At 58.0% G+C, this 27,069-nt stretch overlaps 4 protein-coding genes across 5 annotated transcripts; 2 read left to right on the top strand and 2 right to left on the bottom strand.

Annotated features, from left to right (window-relative positions):
* The first annotated feature begins 124 nt into the window (after nt 1-124).
* On the top strand, nt 125-12,358 carry UBQLN4 (ubiquilin 4). 2 transcript variants are annotated; one of them, XM_059490161.1, is made up of 11 exons: nt 125-309; nt 2,231-2,382; nt 4,497-4,702; nt 4,995-5,257; nt 6,356-6,514; nt 7,158-7,383; nt 7,730-7,869; nt 8,316-8,399; nt 8,993-9,108; nt 9,659-9,836; nt 11,141-12,358. In XM_059490161.1, the coding sequence occupies exons 1-11, from the start codon at nt 154-156 to the stop codon at nt 11,291-11,293; spliced, it is 1,833 nt and encodes a 610-aa protein (XP_059346144.1). In that variant the 5' UTR covers nt 125-153; the 3' UTR covers nt 11,294-12,358. The 2 variants fall into 2 exon arrangements, with proteins under 2 accessions (XP_059346144.1, XP_059346145.1); XM_059490162.1 differs by lacking the exon at nt 8,316-8,399 and having other exon boundaries at nt 133-309.
* Nucleotides 12,359-16,107: 3,749 nt separating this feature from the next.
* Nucleotides 16,108-18,768, top strand: LOC132085117 (G patch domain-containing protein 4). Its single transcript, XM_059490490.1, has 7 exons — nt 16,108-16,303; nt 16,774-16,847; nt 16,927-17,019; nt 17,196-17,303; nt 17,398-17,498; nt 17,592-17,642; nt 17,739-18,768. The coding sequence occupies exons 1-7, from the start codon at nt 16,228-16,230 to the stop codon at nt 18,421-18,423; spliced, it is 1,188 nt and encodes a 395-aa protein (XP_059346473.1). The 5' UTR covers nt 16,108-16,227; the 3' UTR covers nt 18,424-18,768.
* NAXE (NAD(P)HX epimerase) lies at nt 18,720-20,805 on the bottom strand. Its single transcript, XM_059490491.1, has 6 exons — nt 20,558-20,805; nt 20,230-20,338; nt 19,774-19,884; nt 19,527-19,640; nt 19,294-19,441; nt 18,720-19,214 (listed from the first exon to the last, which is right to left on the bottom strand). Exons 1-6 carry the CDS (start codon nt 20,743-20,745, stop codon nt 19,012-19,014), a joined length of 873 nt encoding a protein of 290 aa, XP_059346474.1. The 5' UTR covers nt 20,746-20,805; the 3' UTR covers nt 18,720-19,011.
* Nucleotides 20,806-21,329: 524 nt separating this feature from the next.
* Nucleotides 21,330-26,203, bottom strand: TTC24 (tetratricopeptide repeat domain 24). Its single transcript, XM_059490073.1, has 8 exons — nt 26,148-26,203; nt 24,346-25,034; nt 24,061-24,273; nt 23,421-23,549; nt 23,191-23,312; nt 23,008-23,109; nt 22,155-22,213; nt 21,330-21,420 (listed from the first exon to the last, which is right to left on the bottom strand). The coding sequence occupies exons 1-8, from the start codon at nt 26,201-26,203 to the stop codon at nt 21,330-21,332; spliced, it is 1,461 nt and encodes a 486-aa protein (XP_059346056.1).
* Between the last annotated feature and the right edge of the window lie 866 nt (nt 26,204-27,069).

Below are 27,069 nucleotides of genomic sequence, written 5' to 3'. Positions count from 1 at the left end.
CGCCTCTTTCCGCTCCCGTTCCGCCTCCGCGCCCCGCGCTGCCGCTGTTCCTCCGCGCCGCCGGGAGGCGCTGTCCCGGCCCCAGGCGGTGCTGTGGCGCCGCTCCCGGCTCTCTGTGGTGGCGGTGGCCCGGGCTGGCGGCGGGCGGCGAAGATGGCGGAGCCGAGTGGCGGCGGCGGCGGCGGCCCCGGCCCCGGGTCTGGCGGGGAGGGCCAGGCGGGGCCCGGCGGGGCGCTCATCCGCGTAACCGTGAAGACCCCCAAGGACAAGGAGGAGATCGTCATCGCGGATGGCGCCTCCGTGCGCGAGGTGGGGGCGGCGGCAGGCCGGGGAGGCGGAGAGGCCTGGGGGGCGCTGCCGCGGGTGCTGAGGGGCGGGGGCGGCTGCTCCGCGGGGGCTGAGGGATCCGGGGGTGACGTGAAGGAATTTTGGGAAGGAACCTGAGTTTTGGGGCCGGGGAGGAATTTCGGGCGCGCCTGAGGAGCGGGGGAAGGGTGCTGTGGGCTGGGGGGCGGTCAGAGGGTCCGGGAGGCCGCTTGGAGAGCCGGATCAGCGCTGGGGCTGCGTTCGGGGGCTTTTCGGGGCAGCCCCGGCCGTTGGGCCTTGCTGGAGCCAGGGTGGGAGGGAGCGGGGAGATCCGAAGGAGGGCAGGTGCTGGAGGCCTTTGGAGGGCTCTGGAGGTGGTTTGGGGGGCTCACCTGTGGGAGGGGTCGTAGGTGTGGGAACCACAATAACTGAGGGGCTCGGAGAGCGGCTTTGGGGGCGGTGGCAGTGGGAAGGACCGGGTGGGGTCTGGGGGCTCGGCCCGTGAGCTGGGCTGGGCTGCGGGGGAGAGCGTTCCCTGGGCAGAGGGGTGGGAAAGGTGCTGGGCTTGTGGGCAGAGCGTGGGGGGCTGCCGGGGGGATATCTAGGGGTCCTGGCGTGCATCTGCACTTCTCTGGAGGGAAATTCTCCAGGCGAGGAGCCGGGCAGATGTTTGGGGCCAGCGTTGGATGAGGTGGAGGAAAGGAAACATCGGGTGGGCTGGGGGGTGTTGTGCACCTGCTAGGGAGCGGGAGAGGGCCGGGATTGCCGAGAACTGCGCTTAGCAAAGGCTGCCATTGGCAGGGGCGGGCTCTGGGGCCGGTCCTGGCGTTGAGGAAGCGGCGATGCCCACTGGGACAAGGTGTCATGGGCTCTGCGTTGGGCTGGCTGGCGCTTCGCTCGGGCGTAGGGCACGAGGTCGGCGTGTGAAGGGCCTGGCAGGGAGCTCTGGGCAGCAGTTCATGCTGTGGGCAGGAGCTGTGCACGTGTGGCCCTCCTGATCCTTTCCCTCGGGAAAGAATCCCTTGGTAAGGGGGTGAGGGGAGAGAACAGGCAGGGTGTGTGGGGAGAGAACAGGCAGGGTGTGTGGGGAGAGAACAGACAGGGTGATCTGGGGCCAGGGCTGTGCTGTGCCCAGCCTTGATTTTAGAGTTGTGAAGGCTGAGAGCTCTGGAACCAGCATGTGTTTCACTCTCCGTCCTGGCCTTCCCCTCTGAATTCCCTTTAGTTTTGTGTTTTCATCAAATTCCCTTCCCCTCTGTAACCAGCGTGTGTTTCACTCTCCATCCTGGTCTTCCCCTCTGAATTCCCTTTAGTTTGTGTTTTCCAAGTGCAAGGCTTTATTTCCTCCAAATCAATCTGGGGATGCCCTGGCAGGGCCAGCAGTGAGAGTCTTGCTTGCAGGTGTAAATCCCAGCACACAGTAAGGATGAGGTGTCCATGCTCCGTGGCATGCTCACAGGGAATTCAGTTGCAGAAATAGGAATCGGAGAAGACCTAGTTTATTTCCATTGGCTGATAAAGGATTATTGCCTTTTCCATAGAGCTCTGTCCTGTATTAAATCAGAGTTTGGCTTTCCTTAGAAAAAAAAAAAAAACTCAAATGAGCAGATGAAACCAGTTCAGTCATTCAGCATAAAATATGTGTTTGGGTTAGGCCTGAAGCAAATTGGTCTGGCTTTGGAAGCCTTCAGCCTCTTCTGAGGGAATGGCTCTGTTTTTTATGAGATTTACTCCATAATTTGTGATTTCAGAGCTTGTCTTTGCTTTGGTTTGGTTTTCATTAACACCTCAGACATCATCAGCACCTGGTGAATGTGTGGTACCTTCATGGGCCCCTTGGGCTCTTCCTAGACTACATGTGAGCCCTGGAGCTTTGTGTTCCTGGTACCAGTCCTTTGCCTGAAAAATGCTGTTTGTTTTTCAGTTCAAAGAAGAGATTTCTAGACGGTTTAAAGCCAAACAGGATCAGCTGGTTCTGATCTTTGCTGGGAAGATCCTGAAGGATGGAGACACGTTGAATCAACATGGGATCAAAGATGGGCTCACTGTTCACTTGGTCATTAAGACTCCGCAGAAGTAAGAGTTTGGTCTTGGGGAGGCTGGGCTCAAATAGGGGTGGGAATTACTGATTGTGATGATTTTTCCCTGCCCCTGCAGTGGGGTTTGTCCCTAAACTGTCCATGGATGACACAGCTGTGATGGTGTATGGCAGGTACCTGAGAGGGGCTGGTACTTTAACATTAAATGTGTGTCTCTGTGTTGGAAGAACCCATCAGAAATGGATACTGGTTCTAGCAAACCTGCAAGAGTTCTAGGAAAAGTTGCTGATAAAAGGAATTACTTTCCCAGTGAATTTGTGTTAATACCTGGGTTTTCTGTCACCTCCTCAGGCTCTGAGAGGTGCCACAGAGGCACACGTGCCCTGCAGGCACAGCTGCCCAGGCTGGGGCAGGCACAGGGCACTGTGGGGTTCACTCATGTGGGTGCACCTGGGCAGTTCCCTGTGCTCAGGATGTGGCTCAGGAGCACCACAGACCTCAGACTGAGAGCAGGACACAGGGCTGACCTCAGGCTCCTGCAGGTTTAGCTCTTCCCAGCACTTTCCAGAGGGGTGGTGGGCATGGAAGGGCTTTGGGAACAGCTGCTGTGCTTTAGTTGCAGCCACATTTCATTGATCTTGAAGGACCTTCACAGCCATGCCTCAGGCTCTGGCCACAGTGAGCCCCAGCTCTCAGGGCTGTGTCTCTGTGCAGTTCTGCTGTCCCCTGGAGGAGCTGCATTAATCAAGATGAGTTTTCTCCCCATTTTTTTTTTATTCCACTTGTTTTTTTCACAAGCACAAGGAAGTTTGCTGCCAGGTTCTGCAGCCTCTCCTTGGATTCTGCCTCTCCAGGTAGCCTGAGAGCCCAATGCTGTTTCTGCTGTCTCCACTATAAATGTGGTATTGGTAAATCATTTCAAAGAGGGAATCAGAGCTGTCCTGGGCTGCTCATTTTTCTCCTGCTAATAGTTCTAGAAAAGTCCTTACTGAAGACATTACAGAGAAACCAAGTGCCCTTTCTCTGGCTTCCTTCTTCCTTTCTTATTCAGCTTCCCATTTGCTTTGTTTCCCCATTCTTTGCCTCCCTCAGTGGCCACTGGTTTTCAGCAGTAGTCAGGTCTGTCTGGACAGTGGACAGGGACCTCCAGGTTTGATTTTTCATGTTCTAGAAGAGTGAAAAAAGAAAGGGAGATAGAGAAAATGAATACTTATTGGTTTGGGAAAAAAAAATCAGGAGATCATTGGTATTATTGTCAGAGGCATAACAGCATTATTGAGGTGGGTAAAGTGAATTTTGTGGTCTAATTTAATGAAAGCTCTTCAACACTAGTCCAGGGCTCACTGTTGTGACTGCAGGGGCTTCAGAAAATCTTTAAATGTTCTCTTCCAAATTCCTGTAACACACTCTTGAGGATAACTGTGGTAAGAAGGTACTAACCTGGGTTGGTGCATTCAGCAAAGCTGATGTCCAGCACCTGCTGCATGGTGGCTTACAGCACAGTGTCTGTGTGGGTGGGTTTAAAGAAGCTCCAGACAATTGTGTTGGAGCAGGAGCCTTGCATTGAGGTGCAGCCAGTGGCAGAGCTGGGAATTTGGAGCCAAGCTGGCCAGAAACATTCCATGGCTTTGTGAGACAGGTGCTGGCTGCCTCGTGCCTCAGTTTCCCTCTTTGTACAGTAATGCTGATGCTTCTTTTTGCCCCAGAAGCACTGATAGGAATATTCAGAAGTGAACATTGTTGTTTACCCCATGCACTAGCCCTGCTGTAACCTCCTGTGGTTTCTGTGGGAGCAGCAGAAGGATTTTGCTGTTTGGAGCACACTCCTTGCTCAAGGATATGGCTGCAGTAAATAGTTCAGTGGGATTCAAGGAAGAGCTGGAGACAACTCAGGGTAAGACCCGTCCAGGAGCTCTGCGTGGGCCAGGACATGTCAGGGGCCGCAGTGCTTCAGAAGGGAGGCAGATCCCAGCAGATGGAAGGCATCTGGGAGCACAGCTGTGCAGCAGTGCAGGCAGACACGGGGTGGAAGCTGGGCTGGCTGCTGTGCTGGGAGCCTGCTCTTTGTGGGGTGCACACCCTGTGTCCCCACAGAGCACTCCCCTTGCCTTTCCCCAGTACCAGCAGTTTAATACCTTTTATCCTTTACAGGGTCCAAGATTCAACATCTGCTGCTTCTGCCCCCAATGCTGCTTCTGCCCCCAATGCAAGCCCTTCTTCTCCTGCTGCCCCATCTCAGCCCTCCACATCCAGCAGTGCTGGCCCGGACGCAGGGAGCGGCAGCAGACGGAGCAGCGGCTCAGGGAGCGTGGGAGGGCCTGGAGATGGAGGCCCCAACAGTGCTGCATCCATCCTGTGTAAGTGGGCACTGGGAGAAGGAAGAATTTTCTGCGGTTAGACCAAGGAGTTGGGGTTCTTGGCCCCTGTTGTTGCCATGGGTTTTGCTGAGTCACTCCCATGGCACACCTCTGTCCCTGCTCAAGGTAATGCCACTTGGTGAAGTGTGTGTGTGTAGGGGTGTCCTTACTCAGAGCTGGCTGCTGTAGGAACACAGGGTACCCCTGGATTTGTGGGGAGGCAGTGCTGTGCCTGTCCTCTCTGCCAGTTCCTGACTCATGCCTCTCTTCCCCTGTGTTGTTCCCTCTCCAGCTGGCTTCGGTGGCATCACTGGGCTGGGCAACCTTGGCATGGGCTCTGCCAACTTCATGGAGCTCCAGCAGCAGATGCAGCGGCAGCTGATGTCCAACCCAGAGATGCTTTCCCAGATCATGGAGAATCCCTTGGTGCAGAACATGATGTCTAACCCTGACCTCATGAGGCAGATGATCATGGCCAATCCCCAGATGCAGCAGCTCATGGAGCGAAATCCAGAGATAAGCCACATGCTCAATAACCCAGAGCTCATGAGGCAGGTGAGTCACACCAGGGCTCAGTAAGAGTGTTGAGGAGAGTCTTTGTGGACCAACATCAGTGTCTGCACTGCAGAGGAGGAGTGGGAATGGCAGAGCAGTGGTTTTGGAGATCTCTTCCTTCCTGCTGTGAGCTCCCCACAAACAGATGGTGGTCTTGAGTTATGTGAATACTAAATGCTCAACCCACATCCTTGCAACTCTTTTCTTCCTTTCAGAGTTATTGAATCCATGGTGTATTGGGATAAAAAAGGATTTTGGGATTTTCCTAGCAAGGCTACTGTGGTGTGATTCAGGAATGGGAGTAAAAACAGTGCTGGAGAAGTGAAGCTACTGCAAAAGCTCTTTGTTTCTCTCTAGTTCTTTTGACAGATTATGTAGCGACTCCGGAGCTGTACAGTGAATGTTTCACTACCTGTATCAGTGGAGAGCATTAGTGTAGGCTGGGATCCCAGAGAGGTCTCATTTTTCCCTGAGCAGAGAGGACTCATGTTCAAGAGAACTGGCTGGCTGGAAGACCAAAGGTTCATTGGAAGGGAATCCTAAGGCCAGTGAGAATCTGGGTGTTAATAGTCATTAATGATAATAGTCATTAACAGGACTCTGCTGTTTACTGGGGAGGCTTGTGAAGAGGATTGTGCTGAACAGGCCTCATTTCCATCTGCTTCTCAGTCATTCTGCTTTCAGCTGTGCTGGCTATACATGAAATTCCAGAGCTGCAGGACTAAGTTGTGAATAATCTGTACTTGAGCAGTTCTTTAAATGAGACCTGGATATTTTTTGTGCAGGGGAGACCCATCAAAAGTCTGGAGAGGGTGGAAGGATCCATCTTCCCAGTTGTTGTATGTAGTCCATGCAGTGTGAGTGGGAACATATGGGTGTTGGATGTCCTGATGCTGCTTAGGAACAGAAGAATTTCATCAAGCTGAACTGAGGCTGAGAAGGAAGAGAGCTGAGCAGGGCTGGGGAGGAGCCTGGATCCCTGGTCTCTCTGCTTGTATAAATGATCTCTCTGCTCTCTGCCTGTGAATTGGGTTTAATTATCCCCTCTCTCTCCTGGGAGAGGAGCTTGAGCTTTCCCCCTTCTCCTCCTTGTCGCAGACGATGGAGTTGGCTCGGAACCCTGCCATGATGCAGGAGATGATGCGGAACCAGGACCGTGCTTTGAGTAACCTCGAGAGCATTCCAGGAGGATACAACGCCCTGCGCCGGATGTACACGGACATCCAGGAGCCCATGTTTAGTGCAGCCAGGGAGCAGGTACGGCTGTAGTGTGGCAAGGGGGTCTTTAGGGGGTCTTTCTCTGTCCCCTCTGCTGATGGGGCAGTTGTCCTACAGCGTGGCTCCACTCCAGGCAGGCACTGGCTGGACAACATGGTGCAGTGCCTTTTGTGACATGGGTTGGGGTGTCAGAGGAGAGACCTGCTCTGGCTCCTGCAGTCCCCCAGCAGCCTGACTGATAGGCAGGCCCTGTCACTGTTAGCCCAGCGCTCTGCTCCCTGGATTAGCTGGAGCCTGACGCCTTCAGTATGGAGATGGCTCAGATCCAGCTGGCTGGTAGTGCAGGAGGAGGGAGCACAGGCCTGGCTGCAGAGGGCTGTGGAGTCATGCTCCAGTCCAGCAATACCTGCTGCTGTGTCCGGGTGCTGCTTTTACAAGGGCATTTTGAAGCCCTGCATTTGGCAGCTGAATCTGAGGCTGTGGCCACTCCTGAGCCTGGTCTTTTTGTGAGTGAGGTGTGTTGTGGATTGCAGATTTCTCAGGAGGCGGATCATGGCACATGTTTAGCAAATTCTGGACTTGGCTGAATATGATCTGCTGTTCCCTGGCTCGCTCAGTGCTGGGATTGGTCTGCTGGGACTAACTGATTCCATCTGTTTCTTTTTTTTTTTTTTTTCTCTAGTTTGGCAGCAATCCTTTCTCTTCCTTGACGGGGAATTCTGACAGCTCGAGCTCTCAGCCTTTGCGGACGGAGAACAGAGAGCCATTGCCAAACCCCTGGAGCCCCACACCCCCTGCTTCCCAGAGTCAGGCACCCAGCAGTGAAGGGAGCACGGGCTCAGCAACTACCCAGGGCACCCCAACTGTGTCCAACCCCTTTGGGCTGAATGCTGCCAGCATCGGTGCTGGTACGTAAGGGGGGAGCTGCAGGGTGCTGCTGGCTGAGCAGGTCACCCAGGCTTCCTTGGAGGGCTGGTTCCTCTGGCATTTGAGCCCTGTCTGTGGCTGTTATCCACCAATGAATTATTCTGATGCACTTTTTGGATGGTTCCTTTGGGAACTCTGCTGTCCCTGAAGCTCTCAGGAGCAGGATAATGGCCAGCAGAGCACTGCCATGGCTGTCCACAGCCCTGTTTGCTGCTGGATAGGGGATGGAGTACAGGCAATGCTGTCACCTGTCACATTGTGTTTCAGGCAATGCAGTGGTGCTCAGGCTCATCAGATGTTTTCCTTTGTCTTCCCTTCCCCTTGCAGGCATGTTCAACAGCCCAGAGATGCAAGGACTCCTGCAGCAGATTTCTGAAAACCCTCAGTTGATGCAGAATATGATCTCTGCCCCTTACATGCGGAGCATGATGCAAACTCTTGCCCAGAACCCAGACTTTGCAGCACAGGTAAAAGTGTTGCAGGTGTCTGCTGTTGCCAGGCAGGCCATGAGCTCAGTGTGAGGTGTCAGTCTGCTCTGGGGTCAGACTGGTTCCTCCTGCAGACCCTGGAGCAGAGTGAATACACAGTCTGGTTGTATTACTCAATAGCCAGAAGGCAGCCCCAGCTCTGAGCCCTGTGTGTTTTGCAGAGCCCCTGACACAAGCGGTGGCTCTCAGAGGGACATGGGAATGGCCCTTCTCTTTGCCTGTGGCCAAGTGGCCCCTGTTCAACACTGCTGTCAGGATTGGATCTGTCCCATTTTGATCCCCCATAGCAGGGCAGCATGTTGAAAGCCCAGGGAGGGAGTCAGGGGCCCCAGGAGTGACCTGTTCTCCATGGCTTAGTTGCATAGGGTTTAACAGCAAGTGGCAGCAACCCTCTGACCCTACCTACATGTGCTGTCTCTTGCTAGATCATGGTAAATGTCCCCCTCTTTGCTGGGAATCCACAGCTTCAAGAACAGCTCCGCCTTCAGCTCCCTGTCTTCTTGCAGCAGGTAAAGGCCTCTGGCTGGCCCTGTGCTGCCCTCAGCCCCTGGCTCCAGAGCTTCTCCCCCACTGTGGCACAAGCAGGATCTTGGTTCAGTGCACTAGGAGGAAGCATGTGGGCTTGGGAGGCTGGGCTGAGCAAGGAAGGGGTTGCACAGGGGAGACAAAGAGGAAGAACTTGGTTAGAAAAGGTGATCTGAATTTTAACTCATCTGAATTACTGAAAGGTGGACTCCAGATTAGGCTTGTTAAGCTACTTGGAACCCCTGTGTAGACAGTCTCTCACTGTGTAGAGTTTACACAAATGACGCAGTTAATTGTGCTGGAGCAGCTGTTCTCAGGTAAATCAGAATCCAGCTGTGTCCCCAGTTCTAATGTGACTCACCCAGTTCATTTAGGAACCTGCTGTGAGCTCTGTGAGTGTCCTTGCAGGCGAGCCCTGCAGTCTGCGAGCCTCAGAGGAGGATCCAGACACGAAGGGCAGCCCTGGCTGTGGGCAGGAGGCACAGCTTGGTGCCAGCCCAGGTGTGGCAGTGCTGGAGCTCTGGCTGCCTGAGCTCTCACTGGTTGGTACCGTGTGTGTCTCTGCTTTGCTCCCCAGATGCAGAACCCGGACTCGCTGTCCATCCTCACCAACCCCCGCGCCATGCAGGCCCTGCTCCAGATCCAGCAGGGGCTCCAGACGCTGCAGACGGAGGCGCCCGGATTAGTGCCAAGGTATGGAGTGCTCCAGAGCAGAACTGCTGTGCCCAGCCCCAGCAGGCAGAGCTGGCTCTGCACTCATCCAGGAGATCTGCTTAGGGCAGTCTGTCATGGTGTGCTGGGCTGTGCCTGCAGGCCCCTCTGAGCGAGCTCATTAGCACTTGCTGCTCGCTTGTCCTTCACTGGGAAATCCTTGACCTGTTGTTTTTGGAGAAAAGGTTTGGAATGCACTTGGTCCTTCCCCCATCCTTTGTCTGCTGCATTTAATGTGGACTGAACTCAAGAGTTTTATCTCTGGAGAACAGTATGAGATGGACAGACACAGACACAAGGCTGGGTGGGTGTGCTGGGGCAGGCTGATCTACTGGCTCTCTCAGCTCTCTGCTTACTGTCACAACAGTTCTCTAGAGGCTTCTGCTCACTCCCAGTGCCAGCTGTGACCAGAACAGTTTGCAGAGCTGCCCTGTAGCAGGGCCTTCAGTGAGGGTTGTTCCTGCTGGCTGCCCCACTCTGGGGGGTGCCCAGTGCCAGTGTCACCCTGATCATGCCCTGCCTTCCTCTGCAGCCTTGGCTCCTTCGGCATGCCCCGGATGCCCCCGTCCTCCACAGGAGGAAGCACAATCCCGGAGAACCCCGTTCCCTCTGCTTCGACGCCGGCCAGTGCCTCTCCAGCTGGGGGTGGGAACCCTCAGCAGCAGCTCATGCAGCAGATGATCCAGCTGCTGGCCGGAGGAAGCTCTCAAGTACGTAACACCTGGGGGTGCTGGCATGGCCAGGGAGGTCTCCAGGGGGGTGCCCACCTCACCCCACTCAGGGCATGTGGTCCCCAACAGTCTCTTGTGGCTGTGGTGCTCTAGGCCAGGTTTGGTGTTGGGGTCTGGCTGACTCTTTGGGGTGTTGAACTCTTTAAGAGGTTTAAGCTCAGCATGCTGGGGTCCTTCTGCCTGCACTGCTGCCACTGTTGGTACTAAACCAGGACTGACTCTGGTGTAGCTGCTGTGCCACATCCTAAGGGGACATGGAGACTGTCCCTACACAGCCCTGAAGCTGAGCTTGGGGTTCCTGCACAGGCTGCTGGCAGTGCCTGTGTTGGGATGCTGTGTGTGCTCTGACTCCAGGCTCTGTGTGTGCTCTGTGTGTGCTCTCTGACTCCAGGCTCCCTGTGCTCTCTGACTCCAGGTTTTGTGTGTGCTCTGACTCTGGGCTCTGCGTGTGCTCTGTGTGTGCTCTGTGTGTGCTCTCTGATTTGAGGTCTGTGTGTTCTCTAACCCCAGGCTCTGTGTGTGCTCTGTGACTCCAGGCTCTGAGTGTGCTCTGTGTGTGCTCGGTGTGTTCTCTCTGACCCCAGGCTCTGTGTGTGCTCTGAGTGTGCTCTCTGACTCCAGGCTCTGTGTGTGCTCTGTTACTGCAGGGTCCATGTGTGCTCTGAGCGTGCTCTGTGTCTTCTTTCTGACTCCGGGCTCTTTGCTCTCTAACCCCAGGCTCTGTGTGCTCTGAGTGTGCTCTGTGTGTTCTCTCTAACTCCAAGCTCTGAGTGTGCTCTATGTGTTCTCTCTAATTCCAGGCTCTTTGCTCTCTAACTCCAGTCTCTGAGTGTGCTCTGTGTGTTCTTTCTGACTCCAGGCTCTTTGCTCTCTAACCCCAGGCTCTGTGTGTGCTCTGAGTGTGCTCTGTGTGTTCTCTCTAACTCCAGGCTCTGTGTGCTCTGAGTGTACTCTGTGTGTGCTCTGTGTGTTCTCTCTGACTCCAGGCTCTGTGTGTGCTCTGTGACTCCAGGCTCTTTGCTCTCTAACTCCAGGCTCTGTGTGTGTGCTCTGTGTGTTCTCCCTGGCCCCAGGCTCTGTGTGCTCTGAGTGCTCTCTAACTCCAGGCTCTGTGTGTGCTCTGTGACTCCAGGCTCCCTGTTCTCTCTGACCGCAGGCTCTGAGTGTGCTCTGTGTGTTCTCTCTAACTCCAGGCTCTTTGCTCTCTAACTCCAGGCTCTGAGTGTGCTCTGAGTGTGCTCTGAGTGCTCTCTAACCCCAGGCTCCGTGTCCTCCCCCCGCAGGCGCAGAGTCCCGAAGTGCGATTCCAACAGCAGCTGGAGCAGCTCAATGCCATGGGCTTCATCAACCGTGAGGCCAACCTGCAGGCACTCATCGCCACCGGCGGGGACATCAACGCAGCTATCGAGAGACTGCTGGGCTCCCAGCCTTCCTAAGCTCTGTCCTGCTGCCCCACAGACGTCAGCACATGCATCCATACACATGCACAGGGGATCTTTCCGGAAAGCCCGCCATCATTTTCATATCTGACAGCTGTCCATGTATTTAAAACAAAAAGATACAGCTTAACCCTGACCTTCCTACTAAGTTAAGATTTCATGTTGAAATGCTCTTTAACTGGCTTGTATGTGGATTCCAGTTCTCATCGTGGCCACAGAGACTTCAGATGTGTATTTTTTCCTAAATATGCCCTGTCTCAGACACTCTTCTCTCTCTCTCTAGATGGTAGAGGCGATACTTCTAGTTACTTACCTGAATGATTGTGTTTTGAGTAGCTTGATTTTAACTGTACATGATTCCTTCCCCTAGCCCTCCTTTCAGGCAAATATTTAAAAAATTGAGCCAAGTTTGGGGATTGGTTATTTCTCTCAGTGTCTTATTGGGAATGGATCAAAAGAAAAAATTGAAATTACCTGAGAATTTCTGATGTCATTTGTCTTAATGTTTCCTGGGATGAACTGAGCCCATGTCCCTCACTCACAGGTGCCTCCAATCTCCTGGTAGAGGGTTAATGGGTGAGAAACCTGCATTTGAAGTGTGGCCTCTTTACATCTTGGGGGTGGTGTAATGGAGCCCAGGGGTGTGCAGTGACCAGGTGTGCTGTTCTTGAGCTTGAGTTGAAGGTGCTGTGCAGAGGAAGGTGTTTGGAAGGTGTGGTTCTGCCCAAGTCGTGTGGTTCCTGGTCAGAGGTGTCCAGGGGCATCGACTCCTGTGCTCAGTGGGTTCATTTGTACAAGTGTGAAAAAACTAAAAAGGAAATGGAAAAATAAGCTAACGGTCTTTTCGCTTCACTGGAAAATGTTGGAAGTTCATGTTCCTCCCAGTTTAGATCCATCCTCCACCCCCCTTCCATTCTGGTGTGTTTGAATGCTCAGGCTGTCCAAGAGCCTCCCCAGGACCAGCAGGGTGGTATTTCCCAGGAGCCTCCATGGCTGTGTAATTTGCATACACCATTTTTATCAAAAGGAAAATAAATGCGCACAACCATCTGTCTCCCTGCATCCCTGTCTCATCCTTGCCTGCCTTCGGCTCAGCTGGGCCACTTCCCAGTCACTTGGGATGAATCTGTGCTGTCCTGTTCCCCCGAGCTCAGCTCAGTGCAGGCACGGGGGTATCACCCCCTCCCTCCTGGCCAGGAAACCTCTGACACTTCAGGAATGCAGCACTGGCCCTAAAGTGCCGGGTTGGAAGCTCCCTTTGAATCAGAATTGGCAATTAGCAGCTGTTAAGAGCTGGGAGTCGGTGTTATTTGAGAGTTTAGAGTTTCTTTCAGTGTGGGAGGATTGGGCAGAGAGGGAACAGGAGGTTTGCTGCATACCTGTAAAACCTGCTTGCACCCAGCTGGAACTGGGATCATCCATGGGTTTGTGTTGGTGTTGCTGAGAGTGTAGGTGGTGCTGCTGGTGGAGAAACACGGGGCTGGAAACACTCCTGCCTCTGTGTGTGCATCCTAATGGAGCTGCAATCCCTTGGAGGAGGATTTAGAAAGCAGCTTCAGCCTCTTCTGGAGGCTGTGCACAAATGTGTGCTGTGCTTTGTGCAGCCTCTCAGAAGTGGGAAGTTTGCACAGAGCTGTGTAGGGATGGGGCTGGAGGTCCCAACTGGCACTGGAAGGGTTAAAGCTTTTCCCAAATGTTACTGATTGGCCTCTTTTCAGCTCAAAACAGGCTCCTGAGAGTGCCTGTGGGAGCGTTGGGACCTCTTCAGGGTCTCTTGATGGCACTAAAATCTGCACGAGCCAGCTCTTGTAAGGAATGGATGGATGGATGGATGGATGGATGGATGGATGGATGGATGGATGGATGATGGATGGATGGATGGATGGATGGATGGATGGATGGATGGATGGATGGATGGATGATGGATGGATGGATGGATGGATGGATGGATGGATGGATGGATGGAGCAAGCAGGGAAGGGGGGATATAGCCCCATGGTGAGTTTGAATCCCTGAGGAGCAAAATTAGTCCCAGCAGTGTTTCTGGCCAGGCAGAAATGATCCTTGCACCCCCTCAGTGTGTCAGCAAGGTGTGACGTGGTGGTGTCAGTGACACAGTGCAAGGGAGCTGTGTGTGTGTGCTGGAACAGGGCCTTGGAGGGCTGGAGCAGGTTGGTGACTCCAGAGCTGGCTGCAATAAGTCCCTGCATGGTGGAAGAACCCTGCTGCAGTGTGTGCTGTGAAGCACTGAGGGGAATGCACAGGAGTCTGAGAATCCCAGAAAGGTTTGGGTGGGAAGAGCCCTCATAGCTCATCTCACCCCACACCCTGCCATGGGGACACCTTCCACCATCCCGGGTTTCTCCAAGCCCTGTCCAACCTGGCCTTGGGCACTGCCAGGGATGGGGCAGCCACAGCTGCTCTGTGCCAGGGCCTCCCCACCCTCACAGGGAACAATTCCTTCCCAATATCCAGCGTAAATATTCCCTCTTTTGGTTTAAAACCATTTTCCCTTGGGTCATCATTATCTGTCCATATAAAAAGAGTTTGTCCATCATTTTAACAAGTTCTCTTTAACTCCTGAAAGGCCACGATGAGCCCTCAAAGGCTGTCCAGTCCTTGGTTAAGTGGGAAAACAGATTTCTCCTGTCTCTCCACACTGTAGCATCTGCTCTTGTACCACTTTGGGATCATCCTGCCCTGCTGCCAGCCCAGACATAGAAACAGAGACCCAGGGCAGGCTGCAGCCTCTGGTGCCCATCCAGTGCCACCTCCCCCAGCAGAGCTGCCCGTCCCACGCTGCTCCCAGGGGCTTTGCTGCTCTGCTCTGTGCAGGAAGGAGAGTTGGGATCCCAAACCTTTCTGGGATCCCAAACCTTTCTGGGATTCTCAAACCCTCCTGGGCCTGCAGCCTCCTCAGGGGTGGGACAGCAAGCCTGGGATCACTGGGACAGGGCTGGGAGGTGGATGCAGCTGGGTCTGATCTTTGGTACCCACAGGGGGCAGATCCTTCCCAAGCTCTGGAGGAAAAGGAGCTTTGAAGGCTGGTGGGAAGGAGCCTTTGAGCCTCTTAATCCCCTCCAGAGCTTTCCCTAATCCCTGGTAATGTGCTGTTCAAAGGCCCACTTCCAAAGGAACCACTGCACTTTCTCGCTCCCATATCTCTCCTTCCCCAAGGAACTGCCCCAAGGTGTTCCCACTGACTGTTCCCTCTCATTTTCCTCTGATAAATAGAATTAATTATTTTAAAGTATAATGAGTGAAGCAATTTCTGCAGCAGGCAGAGGTAAATCCAGCTGATTGATTGGGAGAGATTTCTGCTATCAAGGATATATTTGTGCTTCATTCCTCCCCCTTTTCCTGGAGGGGATCCACAGCCTTTCCCCACAATGTCCCGGTGCAAAACTTCAAAATCAAACCTCAAAAATGTCTGTGTGTGTGTGTGTACAGGTCAGCTCTGTGTGTGTGTGCATGTGCCTGTGTGCCCACGTTCCTGTGTGTGACACGGCTGCAGCTGTGGGTATGGGTGTGTGTGCACACGTGTGTGCATGGTTTTGTTCATGTGTGCACACCCGTGTGTGTCCCCGTGTCCGTGCGTCCCCATCCCTGTGTATCCCACACCTATGTCACCATGTCTGCTATGACCCCGTGTCCCCCCATCCCCATATCCCTATCCCTGTCCCCATGTCCCTATCCCTGTCCCCGTGTCTGTGTCCCCCTGTGTCCATATCCCTATCCCTGTATCCGTGCACCCCATCCCCATGCCCCTATCCCTGTTGCCATGTCCGCATGTTCCCTTGTCCCTATCCCCATGTCTGTGCGCCCCCATCCCCATGTCCCTATGTCCATGTGTCCTCCTGTCCCCATATCCCTATCCCTGTCCCTGTGTCCTTGTGTCCCCCTGTCCCTATCCCTGTCCCCATGTCCCTGTCCTTATCCCTGTCCCCATATCCCTATCCCTATCCCCCTGTTCCTATCCCTGTCTCCATGTCCGTGTGTCCCCCTGTCCCTGTCCCCCTGTCCCTGTCCCCCTATCCCTGTCCCCATGTCCCTTCCCCCTGTCCCTGTCCCCATGTCCCTTCCCCCTGTCCCTGTCCCCCTGTCCCAGTCCCCATGTCCCTTCCCCCTGTCCCTTCGCCCTATCCCTGTCCCCCTGTCCCCCTGTCCCTGTCCCCCATCCCTGTCTCCATGTCCCTTCCCCCTGTCCCTTCCCCCTATCCCTGTCCCCATGTCCCTTCCCCATGTCCCTGTCCCCCTGTCCCTTCCCCCTGTCCCTGTCCCCCTGTCCCTTCCCCCTGTCCCTGTCCCCCTGTCCCAGTCCCCATGTCCCTTCCCCCTGTCCCTTCCCCCTATCCCTGTCCCCCTGTCCCCCTGTCCCTGTCCCCCTATCCCTGTCCCCATGTCCCTTCCCCCTGTCCCTGTCCCCCTATCCCTGTCCCCATGTCCCTTCCCCATGTCCCTGTCCCCCTGTCCCTTCCCCCTGTCCCTGTCCCCCTATCCCTGTCCCCATGTCCCTTCCCCATGTCCCTGTCCCCCTGTCCCTTCCCCCTGTCCCTGTCCCCATGTCCCTTCCCCATGTCCCTGTCCCCCTATCCCTGTCCCCATGTCCCTGTCCCCCTGTCCCTTCCCCCTGTCCCTGTCCCCCTGTCCCTGTCCCCGTGCCCCGCCCCACTCTCGACGCATCTCCGCCCCGCCCCTCGCGCATGCGCACAGCCCTTCCCGGGCGGCGCGGCCGTGACTCCGCCCCGGCCTCGTGCGGCGGTGCTGGGACCCGCCGGGACCCACACCGGGACCCACACCGGGACCCACACCGGGAGTCGTCGGGACACGCCGGGACCCACACCAGGACCCTCCCCGGGACGCACCGGGGCACACCAGGACACACCGGAACTCCCCCCGGGACCCTCCGGGATTCCCCGGACCCCCCGGGCCATGAGCGCCGCGGAGCCGCCGGGCCGCGGGATGCTGTTCGCCGAGACCCAGCTGAGGCGGCACGGCTGGCGGCGAGGTGGGGCCGCACCGCGGTCCGGCCTGTCCCGCCCTGCCCTGGGACCCCTGAGCGCCCCCGGCTCCCCCAGACTCCGATCCTCCCCAAAGCTCCCTGTCCCCAGTGCCCCCCAAGCCCCATCTTCCCAGCTCCCTCCAGGCCCCAGCTACCCCCGAGCCCCGGGACCCTCCCAGTCCCGTTCCCAGAGCCCCGGGACCCTGCAGACCCCCAGTCCCCACCCCAGACCCCAGTGTTCTGCCGGGACCCTGCAGCCCCCCGATCCCCACCCCAGCCCCAATGGCCCCCCAAGTCCCGAGAGCCTGCAGACCCCGGCAGTCCCTCTGTCCCCACCCCAGAGCCCAATGGTCCCAGAGCCCACCCCCTCCTCCCTGCAGGACCCGGTCTGGACCTCTCCCCACCCTCGGGCTCCTGCAGTCCCCGGTGCCCCCGGTGTCCCGGGCCGTGCAGGGGTGACGCTGCCTTGTGTGCAGGGCAGGGGCTGGGCAGGCGGGAGGACGGCATCGCCGAGGCCATTCGGGTGAAGGTGAAATGCGACACGGCCGGGGTGAGTCCCGATCCCCGCCCTGCCCCGCCCGGTGCCGCTGCCCGGTGCAGCCATTCCGGCAGCTCTCTGCACCCCGCAGGTGGGACACGACGCAGCAGAACCCTTCACCTTCCACTGGTGGGACCACGTCTTCAACAAGGCGGCTGCCAACATCGCTGTGGAGGCCGGGCAGGTTGGAGGGATGGGGTTGAAGGCAGGGTTGGAGGGTGTTTAGGTTATTTGGTGACTCCTGTATTGCCACCGTATCCCCAGGCCCTGTCAGGAAACAGCACCTTGCACAGGGGCTGTGGTGGTGGAAAGGTGCAGCTTGGACAGACCATTTCCAAGGCTTTGCCTTCTCTCTCCCAGGATGGCATCTCTGTGAAGGCACTTTCTGAGCAGGGAGGCAGCATCAGCAACAAGAAGCCACGCAAGGCTGGCAGCAGCGGGAGCCTGCTATACGGCCGCTTTGTGAAGGTGACTGTCCCCAGGAGCTTTGGGCTGCTGTGGCCCCCAGAACCGCGTTTTCCTTGTCCCCCTTTCTCACAGTCCCTCTGTGTCTGTGCTGCAGTCAGCCACGCTCACAGCCTGTGGGGAGGAGTCAGTGCCAGCCAGCTCTGAGAGCAGTCAGGAGGAGGAGGAGGAGAAACTGGACCTCTCTTCGGTCAGGAGGTGAGGCTGGGCTCACGGGGAGGGACAAGGCCTGAAAGGAGGAGCTGTGTTCCCCACAGATGCTGAGGTGACAGGTCCTGTCTGCGTCCCCAGGCTGACGGACGAGGAGCTGGTGCAGGCGTGCGGGGGCCGCACAGCACACAAGTGAGTGCCTGGGGGGTCAGGGCTGCCCCCTCCTCGCAGCCTGGGCTGGGGAACACCTTCCCTGCTGGGGAACCTCACTGCCTGTGGTCATTGCAGGGGTGCCCGGCACGGCCTGACCATGAGTGCCAAGCTGGCACGCCTGGAGGAGCAGGAACGAGCCTTCCTGGCCACATACCGGCAACGGGAGCAGCAGCAGGAGCCCCCAGGGAGCAGCCAGGGCAAAAAGAAGAAAAGGAAACAGTCCAGGGATGGAGCTGAGGTGCCACAGAGCCAGGAATCAAACACAGAACAGGAGGAGGTGTTGGAAGAAGAAAAGGTTGTGAAGAAGAAGAAAAAGAAGCAGGGGCCAAGCAGAGAAGAGGAGGTGACAGGAGAGGAGGAGGTCATGAGGAAGAAGAAGAAGAAGAAAGTGATCACGGAGCCCTGTGGAGAAGAGGTATCAGCAGAGGAGGGGAAGGTCATGAAGAGGAGGAAGAAGCCAGAGCTAAGCACAGAAGAAGAGGTGGTGGAAGAAGATGGGAAGGCTGCAAAGAGGAAAAAGAAGAAAAAGAAGAAGAAGCAGCAAGAGGAGGACAAAGAAGAGCCAGCTGAAACAGAGACAGATGAGCCAAACTTGGGACACAGCCCTACAAAGAAGAGGAAGAAGAAGAAGCAGGAAGAGGAGGACAAAGAAGAGCCAGCTGAAACAGATGTACCTCTACAAGAGACAGATGAGCCAAACTTGGGACACAGCCCTACAAAGAAGAGGAAGAAGAAGAAGAGGAAGAGGGAGCCAGAGTGAGCAAGTGACATGGCTGCCATGCAGTCCCACCTGGCTGTAAGGGTCCTGATCCTGGTGCTGGTGGGTGCCATGGGCTGCTCTGAGCTCGTTCCAGACGGAGCCCAGCACCGTGACCCAGCTGCCTGGGGATGCTGAGCTAGGACAAGTTGGTCTGGAGCTGGATCAAGCTTTACTTCACCACCTGAACCTTCAGGAGTGACCCTGGTTCCTTCCCCCCAGGCCCTGGGGCAGGGACCCATTTGCCATGGGTCTGTCACAGAAGGACACAAGGACACGCCCTGCAGAGTACTAAAGTATTTTTTCAAGGGCATGAATAAATCTTTATTGTGATCAGATTACCCCAAAGCGTGAGTGGTGCCATGAGTGGCAGAACCCCAGATCACCTTACACCTGCAGCACTTGCATTAGGCAGCAGCCCCAAAGAGAGCAGCCCCTCACCACTCCCACCTGCTGGGCTTTTCCATCCTGCAGGCTCACACCAGAGCCCAGTGAGGTGCTGAGCACCCTCCTGGCAGAGGCTTGGGCAGAATTTGGCCCTGGTGTGCAGTGCTGAAGCTGAGCCTGGCCCCCAGCCCCTCTGGCCCAGCTCTAGGTGAGCTGCAGGACGCAGTCTGTGCCAGGGTACTCCGGCAGGTTCAGGCTGTATTTCTCCTGCAGCGCAGGGGGCACAAACCTGCCCCCAAGGAAGTGGTACCGGCCTGTGAAATGCATCGCTGCCTTCTTGGGCGCCGTCAGGGAGATGAGCATGTCGGGCTGGAGGCCGTCTGCCTTCCCCTTCTCCACATCCCAGCCTGCAACGAGCCACGGCCATGCTGGAGCTGGGAGCACCCTGGCTGGCACCTTCCTGCAGCAGGTGCAGCCACAACTCACCTGAGGGGATGTCAATGCTGGCAATGGGCACCGTGACACGCTCCAGAGTGCTCAGGATGCTGCCGAAGGGCTCCCGCACCGCTCCCGTGAAGCTGAAGCCGAAAATGGCATCCACCACCAGGCCGTAGAGCTCGTCAATGAACTCAGCCTGCGGTGGGGATGGTGGCAGGTGAGGAGCAGTCCTGGCCACAGCTCCAGGGGCAGGTGCTGCCAAGCTGGGGGCTGCTCCTCACCTCAGCTGGGAACTCGGGGAGGAAGGGAATGTCCATCTTGTTGCACTGGGTGGTCAAACCTTCAAAGAGGGGCTTGCTGGAGCGCTTGGGGTAATACACAGTTGGCTGGTAACCCTGCAAGGGCAGAAGGAACCTGAACTAATCCTACTCTGGCACCAGCAGCAGCCAGAGGAGTGGGACCCTAGAGCCCACAGGTACAGGGGTGCACAGAACCAGCACCCTCATGGGGATCCTGTGCAAGACTCACAAACATCTTCAGGTGCCTGGCACAGACCAGCCCATCACCGCCGTTGTTCCCTGGCCCGCAGACCACCAGCACAGCAGGCTGGCTCGTGGTGAAGGAGCTGGGTGGGTAGGCCTGATGAGGGACAAGAGGCACAGTGTTATGATGGGGAAGTGGGCCCACACCATGGAGCCAGGATTTGCAAGACCCCCAGCTTGGGACTGGCATGCCCATGGGGCTGGGATGATTCCCAGAATCACCATCTGCCTCCCTGGTGCCCACCTTGGTGGTGGCACAGCTTGGTACACAATGCTAGAACCTTCAGGACCCTCCCTTGGCTCCCAGGGTCTCCAGCTTGGTGGTGGGGATAGCACTCAGCCTGTAGTGCTGGAACTCTCTCCCAGGACCTGCACCCACCCTGGCAGTGGCACAGCTGAGCCCACCATAGCAGGATCCCCTTCTGCCCCCCAGGACCCCCACCTTGGCAATGGCAGTGGCACAGCTCAGCCCCGCCAGCTCCATCAGCTGATCCACGCTGAATTTGTACTCAGTGAAGAGCTCCTGGTCGATAGCCTGGGCCTCCTCCTGCCTAGGGTGGGACACGGCACCGCTGGTACCCCAAAACCCGGCCAGGCCCAGCCTGGGGGCTGTGATCCCCTCGACTTTGCATGACCGGGGGGGACACACAGAGCCGAGCCCCCGTGTACACCCGCACCCCATCCCCGACCCCTCCTCAGCCCGCCCGTACCCCGGCCCGGTGCCCCCGGGGCCCGCCCGCCTGCCCTCCCGCCTCCCTCCCTCCTCCTACCCGAGGAAGCGGAGCCCCTTGGGGCCGGCCCCCGGGCTGGGGACGTGCATGGCGCGGCGGGGCAGGCACCGGCACCGCTCCCGGTTCCAGCCCAAACCCCAGCTCCAGCCGCGCTCCCCGCACCGCCCGCCCGCCCGCGCCGCCGCCACCAGCAGCCCCAGGCCCAGCAGCGCCCGCGGGCCCGGCATGCGGCGGGCACGGCCCGGTACAGCCCCGGACGGCACCGGAGCGGACACGGCCCGGTACAGCCCAGTACGGCCGGAGCTCCACGGAGCAGGCGCGGGGCCGCCCCGGGGCGGAGCGCCCTTCATGGCCCGGGGAGGAGCCGCGGAGAGACCGCGCTTCCTGCAGGCCCCGCCGGGACTCCGCGGTTCCCCCAGCCCCCGCCGGCTCTCCGGGTCCCTTCAGTCCTTGCCGGCTCTCCGCCGTTCCCCCAGCCCCCGCCGGCTCTCCGGGTCCCTTCAGTCCTTGCCGGCTCTCCGCCGTTCCCCCAGCCCCCGCCGGCTCTCCAGGTCCCTTCAGGCCCCACCGGCTCTCCGCGATCCCCCAGCCCCGCCGTCTCGTTCCCCAGGCCCTGCCGGCTCTCCGCCGTTCCTCCCGGCCCCCGCCGGCTCTCCGCGATGCCCTAGCCCCTTCCTTTCCTCCCCGTGACATACAAAGGATGGCAGAAACGGAGCGGGGTCAGAACCGTGTTGGCTGAACGGCCCACCCTCCCTCCGGTTTGGGCCTGCACAGCCCCCCGAGAAGCGGCGTTTCCCCGGTGTCCTCCCGGTCACACGAGGCTGCAGACGAGGGACAGAGTCCTGGTGGCCGTGCGGGGTCCCCGGCGGGACCAGCAGCCGGCAGCGGGGTCATTGTCACGCCTGCAAGGTCATGGAGGTGTCACGGGGAGTGAGGGTGTCCAGCAGCATGCAAGATGCAATAATCAAATCACGGAGTCACTGACTGGTTTGCGTGGGAAGGGATCTTAAAGCCCATCTCATCCCACCCCCTGCCATGGGCAGGGACACCTTCCATTGTCTCAGGTTGCTGCAATCCCTGTCCAACCTTGCCTGGAACGCTTCCAGGGATGAGGCAGGCACAGCTTCTCTGTGCCAGGGCCTCCCCACCCTCACAGGGAAGAATTCCTTCCCAATATCCCATCTAACCCTGCCCTCTGGCAGTGGGAAGCCATTCCCCCTTATCCTGTTCCTCCAGGCCCTTGTCCAAAGTCCCTCTCCAGCTCTGTTGGAGCCTCTTTAAGCACTGGAAGGCAGGAATGGGCAAGAGGTTCATACCAGGGGACTCGAAACCACCCTCAGATCTGCTGCCCCATCCATAGGGCACGGTTTTGGTGTTGGCTATGAGGTACCAAAATCCCCAGCTTGGGGTCATGTCCATTCCAAGAAACAGCTCTGCTGGGTCCATGAGGTTCCACTCATGAACCCTTCCCTCTGGAACCCAAGCCTCCCTTGCCCACTCCCCCAAGGCATCACCTACCTCTCTGGAGGCCTCCGATGGAGGGTTTGGTGGTTTTGGTGCCCTGTGGGATGCAGTGTGAGACCCTCAGGCCTGGGCTCACTGCAGGATTGATGTTCTGGTGGTCTGTGGTACTTACGGAGCTGGAGGCTGGCATGGGGCAGCTTGGCCAGGGGCAGGGGGCTGGTGGTCCTCGTGCTGAGAGACAAGTGAACCTCGTGTGGGGCTTCTGGACAGCTCCCCTGTCACATCATGGCTGGATCCCCCCCAGGATCCAGCTGGAATGACCCCAAACACACTCCCAGAATTATGTATCTTTAAAAATCTCTGGATTTTCACCGTTAAACAGGAGAGGTCCCCTATGCTGCAGAGGTATTTGGGTGCCAGGGGCCGTACTGAGGTGCCTCCCCCTTGCCCACCCACCTGTTAGCCTGGGGCTCACTGTGATACCCTGGAGCTGAGCTGGGACCATCATCATCCTCCCCAGAGGTGCCCAGGAGGCCACTTGGGTTGCAAGGCTCCAGTGTGAGACCACCAGTCAGGGCCACTCTTGTGCCTCCAGGACAAACAGACAAGAACACAGTATCAGACTGTGCCAAAGACTCAGCTCCACCAGGATTTGCCTGATGGCTCAACCCCACGTTTAATTTGCAGCCTCTCACCTGAATACCTGGGATGTGCTCCTGGTGTACACCAATACAGCTTGTCCTCAGCCTGGGCTTTCCCCCTGAAGGACATGGAGTGAAGGAAGGCTTTTCTCCTGGATGATCTGGAAACTCATTCCAGAGGAAGGAGAGAGAGAGGATGGCAGCTTTGCTACTCACACCTTGCTTCCCTGGAGCTGTGTCCTACTGGCACGGGGCAGCGTGGAGCAAAACCACAGGTGGCTGGGCTCCTGATGGGATGAACATGTGTTAATGTGCCCAGCAAAGCCCTACTGGGGTCCCAGTTCCCAGCCCTCCAGAGCGTGCCATGCCCTGGGTGATGCTCACCAGGCCTGGGTTGGGGTAGGAGAGGTGGCTGAGGTGGAGTCGGTGCTGGATGGCATCTGTGAGCTTGTGCACCACCCGTTTGTGGGCAGCTCTGGGGCTGTCCTGTGGTGGAGAGAACCCATATGTGTGATGGGCTAAGTGTGTGTGCCCCTGGGCTGAGGCCAGTGCCCCATCATGCCTTACCTGACAGCGGGAAAGCAAAACCAGGGCCTCCTGATAGTGCCCGATGGCTTTCTGGGGGTCTCCCAGGTGCAAGCACGCTGCACCCAGCCCCTCGCACGCTTGCCACTGCCCCTGCAAGTCCCCTGGAAGGCAAAGGGCTGTGTTAATCCCTGCACAGCTCAGCTGAGATCCCCAGCAGGCAGCATTGCCCAGCCTGAGCCCGCTGGGCTGTGGGATGTGCCTGCCCTCACCCGAGTCCCTGAAGGCCTTCAGGGCGTGCAGGTAGCTCTCGGCAGCATCCCCGTGCTTCCCCAGCTGGCTGCAGGCGAACGCCAGGTTCCCAAAGCTCTGCCCCTGACCCCTGCGGTTCCCCAGAGCACCTGGAATGGGAACTTTATGCTGAGCTGGCCCGTCTGGCACAGCCAAGGGCAGGGATGGTGGTGTGAGGTACTGGTGTGAGGTACCAGTATGGGGTACTGGTGTGAGGTATAGGTGTGAGGTACCGGTGTGGGGTACAGGTGTGAGGTACTGGTGTGAGGTACCGGTGTGAGGTACTGGTGTGAGGTACCGGTATGGGCTACTGGTGTGGGGTACTGGTGTGGGGTACAGGTGTACAGTACCGGGGTGAGGTACCGGTGCCAGTTACCGGTGTGTGTGAGGTACCAGTGCCAGGTACTGGTGTGAGGTACTGGTGTGGGGTACCGGTGCCAGGTACGGGTATGAGGTACCGGTGTGTGTGAGGTACTGGTGCGCGGTACCGGTGCCCGTTACCAGTGCGAGGTACCGGTGTGGGGTACCTGTGTGAGGTACCGGTGTGTGTGCGATACCGGCGTGTGTGAGTTACCGGTGTGTGTGAGGCACCGGTGCCATGTACCGGCGTGTGTGAGGTACCGTGCAGCGCGGCCGCTCGCCGGTGCCAGCCCAGCGCGGTGCCGAAGCTGCGCAGGGCGTTGAGGGCCGCGCCCAGGTTCTGCAGCAGCGCCGCCTCCCGCTGGCGGTCCCGCTCCCCGCCGCACAGCCCCAGCGCCCGCTCGAAGCTCTCGGCAGCCAGGGAGAAGATGTGCAGCTGCGAGTAGCCGAGCCCGATGTCGCTGTAGAGTTTCCCTGGGGGCAGAGAGGAAAAGCAGGCGTGGGAGCTGCCGCGCAGGGCCCTGAGAGGGGAGGGCGCGGCGTTACCTCGCAGGGCCGGGTCGGGGATGGATTCGCAGAGCGAGCGACACCGGGCGAGGACGCCGGCGATGTCCGCGGCCCGGAACCGCCGGCTCTGCAGCATGGAGCCGCTCGCCCTGCTCAGAGCCACGGCCGCGGCCCCGGGGCTCTCCGCCGCCGCGTAGGCCCGCGCCGCGTCCAGGAAGCACCGCGCGGCCCGCGCCGGCTCCCGCATGCCCAGGTAGCAGCAGCCCATCTGCACGCAGGTCCCCGCTCGGCTGCCAGCCTGAGCAGCACCGGCGTGCCCGGGGACTTGCTCAAAACACTCCAGAGCCTTTGGAAAATCCTGGAGCCCTTCGTGAGCCGCCCCGACGCTGAAATAAAGGCTCCCCGAGTAGTCCCCGCTCTCCGCCTCTGAGGGCTGGGACTGGAGGAGGAACTCAAAGCCCTTTCTGGGCTTCCCAGTCTCCACGTAGGCAGCCCCCAGGTTGAAGGCGCAAGCCCTGTGGAGCTGGGGGCTCGCTGTGTCCCTGGAGAGGAGCAGGGCTTTCCTGAAGCACCCCACTGCCTCCCGCGCCGCGCCCAGGGCCAGCGCCCGGTGTCCGGCCCGTGTGAGGGCCTCGATGGCACCCACCCGCCCTGCCGCCTCAGCCCCTCCCTCCTGAGCGGCTGCCCTGGCCTCAGCCGCCTTCTTCTTCTTCTGGCTCTTCTTGCAGCTGGAGGGGGCCGCGGGGGTGGTGGGGCCAGTGGGGTGTGTGGGGGCAGAGGGGACAGTGGGGTGTGTGGGGGCTGTGGGGGCAGAGGAGTGTGTGGGGGCAGTGAGGACAGAGGGGACAGAGGGGTGTGTAGGGGCTGTGGGGACAGAGGGGAGTGTAGGGTGTGTGGGGGCAGTGGGGTGTGTGGGGGAAGAGGGGACAGAGGAGGCAGTAGGGTGTGTGGGGGCTGTGAGGACAGAGGGGGCAATGGGGTGTGTGGAGGCAGAGAGGGCAGTGGGGTGTGTGGGGTCAGAGGGGGCAGTGGGGGCTGTGGGGTCAGAGGGGGCAGAGGGCTGTGTGGGGGCAATGGGGTGTGTGGGGGCAGTGGGGTGTGTAGGGGAAGAGGGGGCAGAGGAGGCAGTAGGGTGTGTGGGGGCTGTGAGGACAGAGGGGGCAGTGAGGACAGAGGGGGCAATGGGGTGTGTGGGATCAGAGGGGGCAGTGGGGTGTGTGGGGGCTGTGGGGTGTGTGGGGATTGTGGGCTGCACTTTCGGCTCAGCAGCCTCTTCCAAATCCATGGGCAGGGGCAGCAGCCTGCCTGCAAGAGAGAGAGGTGTTTAGGCAGCCAAGCCAGCACGGTCCAGCACTTCAAACGAGCAGCATTATTGTATATTATTTATGAACATTAGGGATGGCTTGTAGCCTGTTTGCTATTAAGTTCCAGGAAGAAAAAAGGCCTTTCCATGGAGGACCCCACAAACCTTGGTAGCCATGAGAAAGGAAAGAGGTCACTGGGGGAGGAGGAGGAGGGACACCACAGCATGGAGTGGGATGTTGCTGACATCCCTTTTTGGGAGGCAGGATAACGGGTTGCACTCACTTACTGTTTTCTCTTCAGGTGCAAAGGGTGCGAGAGCAGGGAGCAGAGAGACGAGGCATCCCCGGCGCCGCAGCTGCGTTGCTGCCACCAGCCAGGGCCCTCTGCTGCAGGGATGGAGGATGTCTGAGGCACGTCCCAGCTTGGGCTGCCTGGAAAGGTGCCTGGAGCAGGTCACAGTTCTGAGACAGGAGCGTGGCAGGCGGTGGCACAGGCTGGGACAAAGCCAGGCCTGTTCCTGGGAAAGCACATCCCACAATGGCCCCGCTGGCTCCAGTTTCAGCCCTGTCACCAGCGTGGTGTGCAGTGCCATGGCAACTCGGTGCAGCAGTGCCAGTGTGAGCCCTGTGAGGGATGGAGGGATAGGAAAACTGTGTGGTGGACTGTGGTGGTGTTCACAGGGGTCCCAAGACCAGGGAAGAGATGAGAATCTGACTCCATGTTTCAGAAGGCTTGATTTATTATTTTATGATATATATATTATATTAAAACTATACTAAAAGAATAGAAGAAAGGATTTCATCAGAAAGCTAGCTAAGAATAGAAAAAGAATGATAACAAAATCCTGTCACTGACTGAGACAGTCTGGACAGCTGGACTGTGATTGGCCATTAATTAGAAACTACTTGGACACGCTGCTCTTTTCAAGGCAAAAAGGGATTTTTAAATTTCTGACTCCAACATTTATAGGTTTCCAAAAGCGACAGTGGGTTGGAGGGTGACAGTGCCACCTCTCCAATGACACTGAACAAACCAACAGTCCATCAAATTTCTCCTCCTCCATAAAAGAATGCAAAACAATGAGTTATTTACAGAAAGTCTGTGAGAAAGTTCCTTACAAGAATGTAAACATCAGAAGGCTTGGAAAAATCTTAAAAATTCAGGGCGACACCGGTGCCCCGCTGTCGCTGGGTCCCAGTGCCGCCGTTCCCCGGGGTCCCGCGGTCCCCGTGTCCCGCTTTCCCGGGGTTCGGGGTCCCGGTGTGCCGGTGCCGCCGTTCCCCGGTGTCCCTGTGTCCCGGTGTCCCGGTGTCCCTGTGTCCCGGTGTCCCGGTGTCCCGGTGTCCCTGTGTCCCGGTGTCCCGGTGTCCCGGGTCCCGCTGCCCGGCAGGCCCCGCGCGGAGCCACGTGGGCGGCGGGAGATTCAAACCTCGGGCGGAGCCGCCGCGGCCATGGAGG

Source organism: Ammospiza nelsoni, chromosome 28 (genome assembly GCF_027579445.1).
Source record: "Ammospiza nelsoni isolate bAmmNel1 chromosome 28, bAmmNel1.pri, whole genome shotgun sequence".
Taxonomy (NCBI): Eukaryota; Metazoa; Chordata; class Aves; order Passeriformes; family Passerellidae; genus Ammospiza; species Ammospiza nelsoni.
The sequence above is the reverse complement of the archived record's forward strand: the minus strand, read 5'-3'. Positions and strand labels throughout refer to the sequence as shown.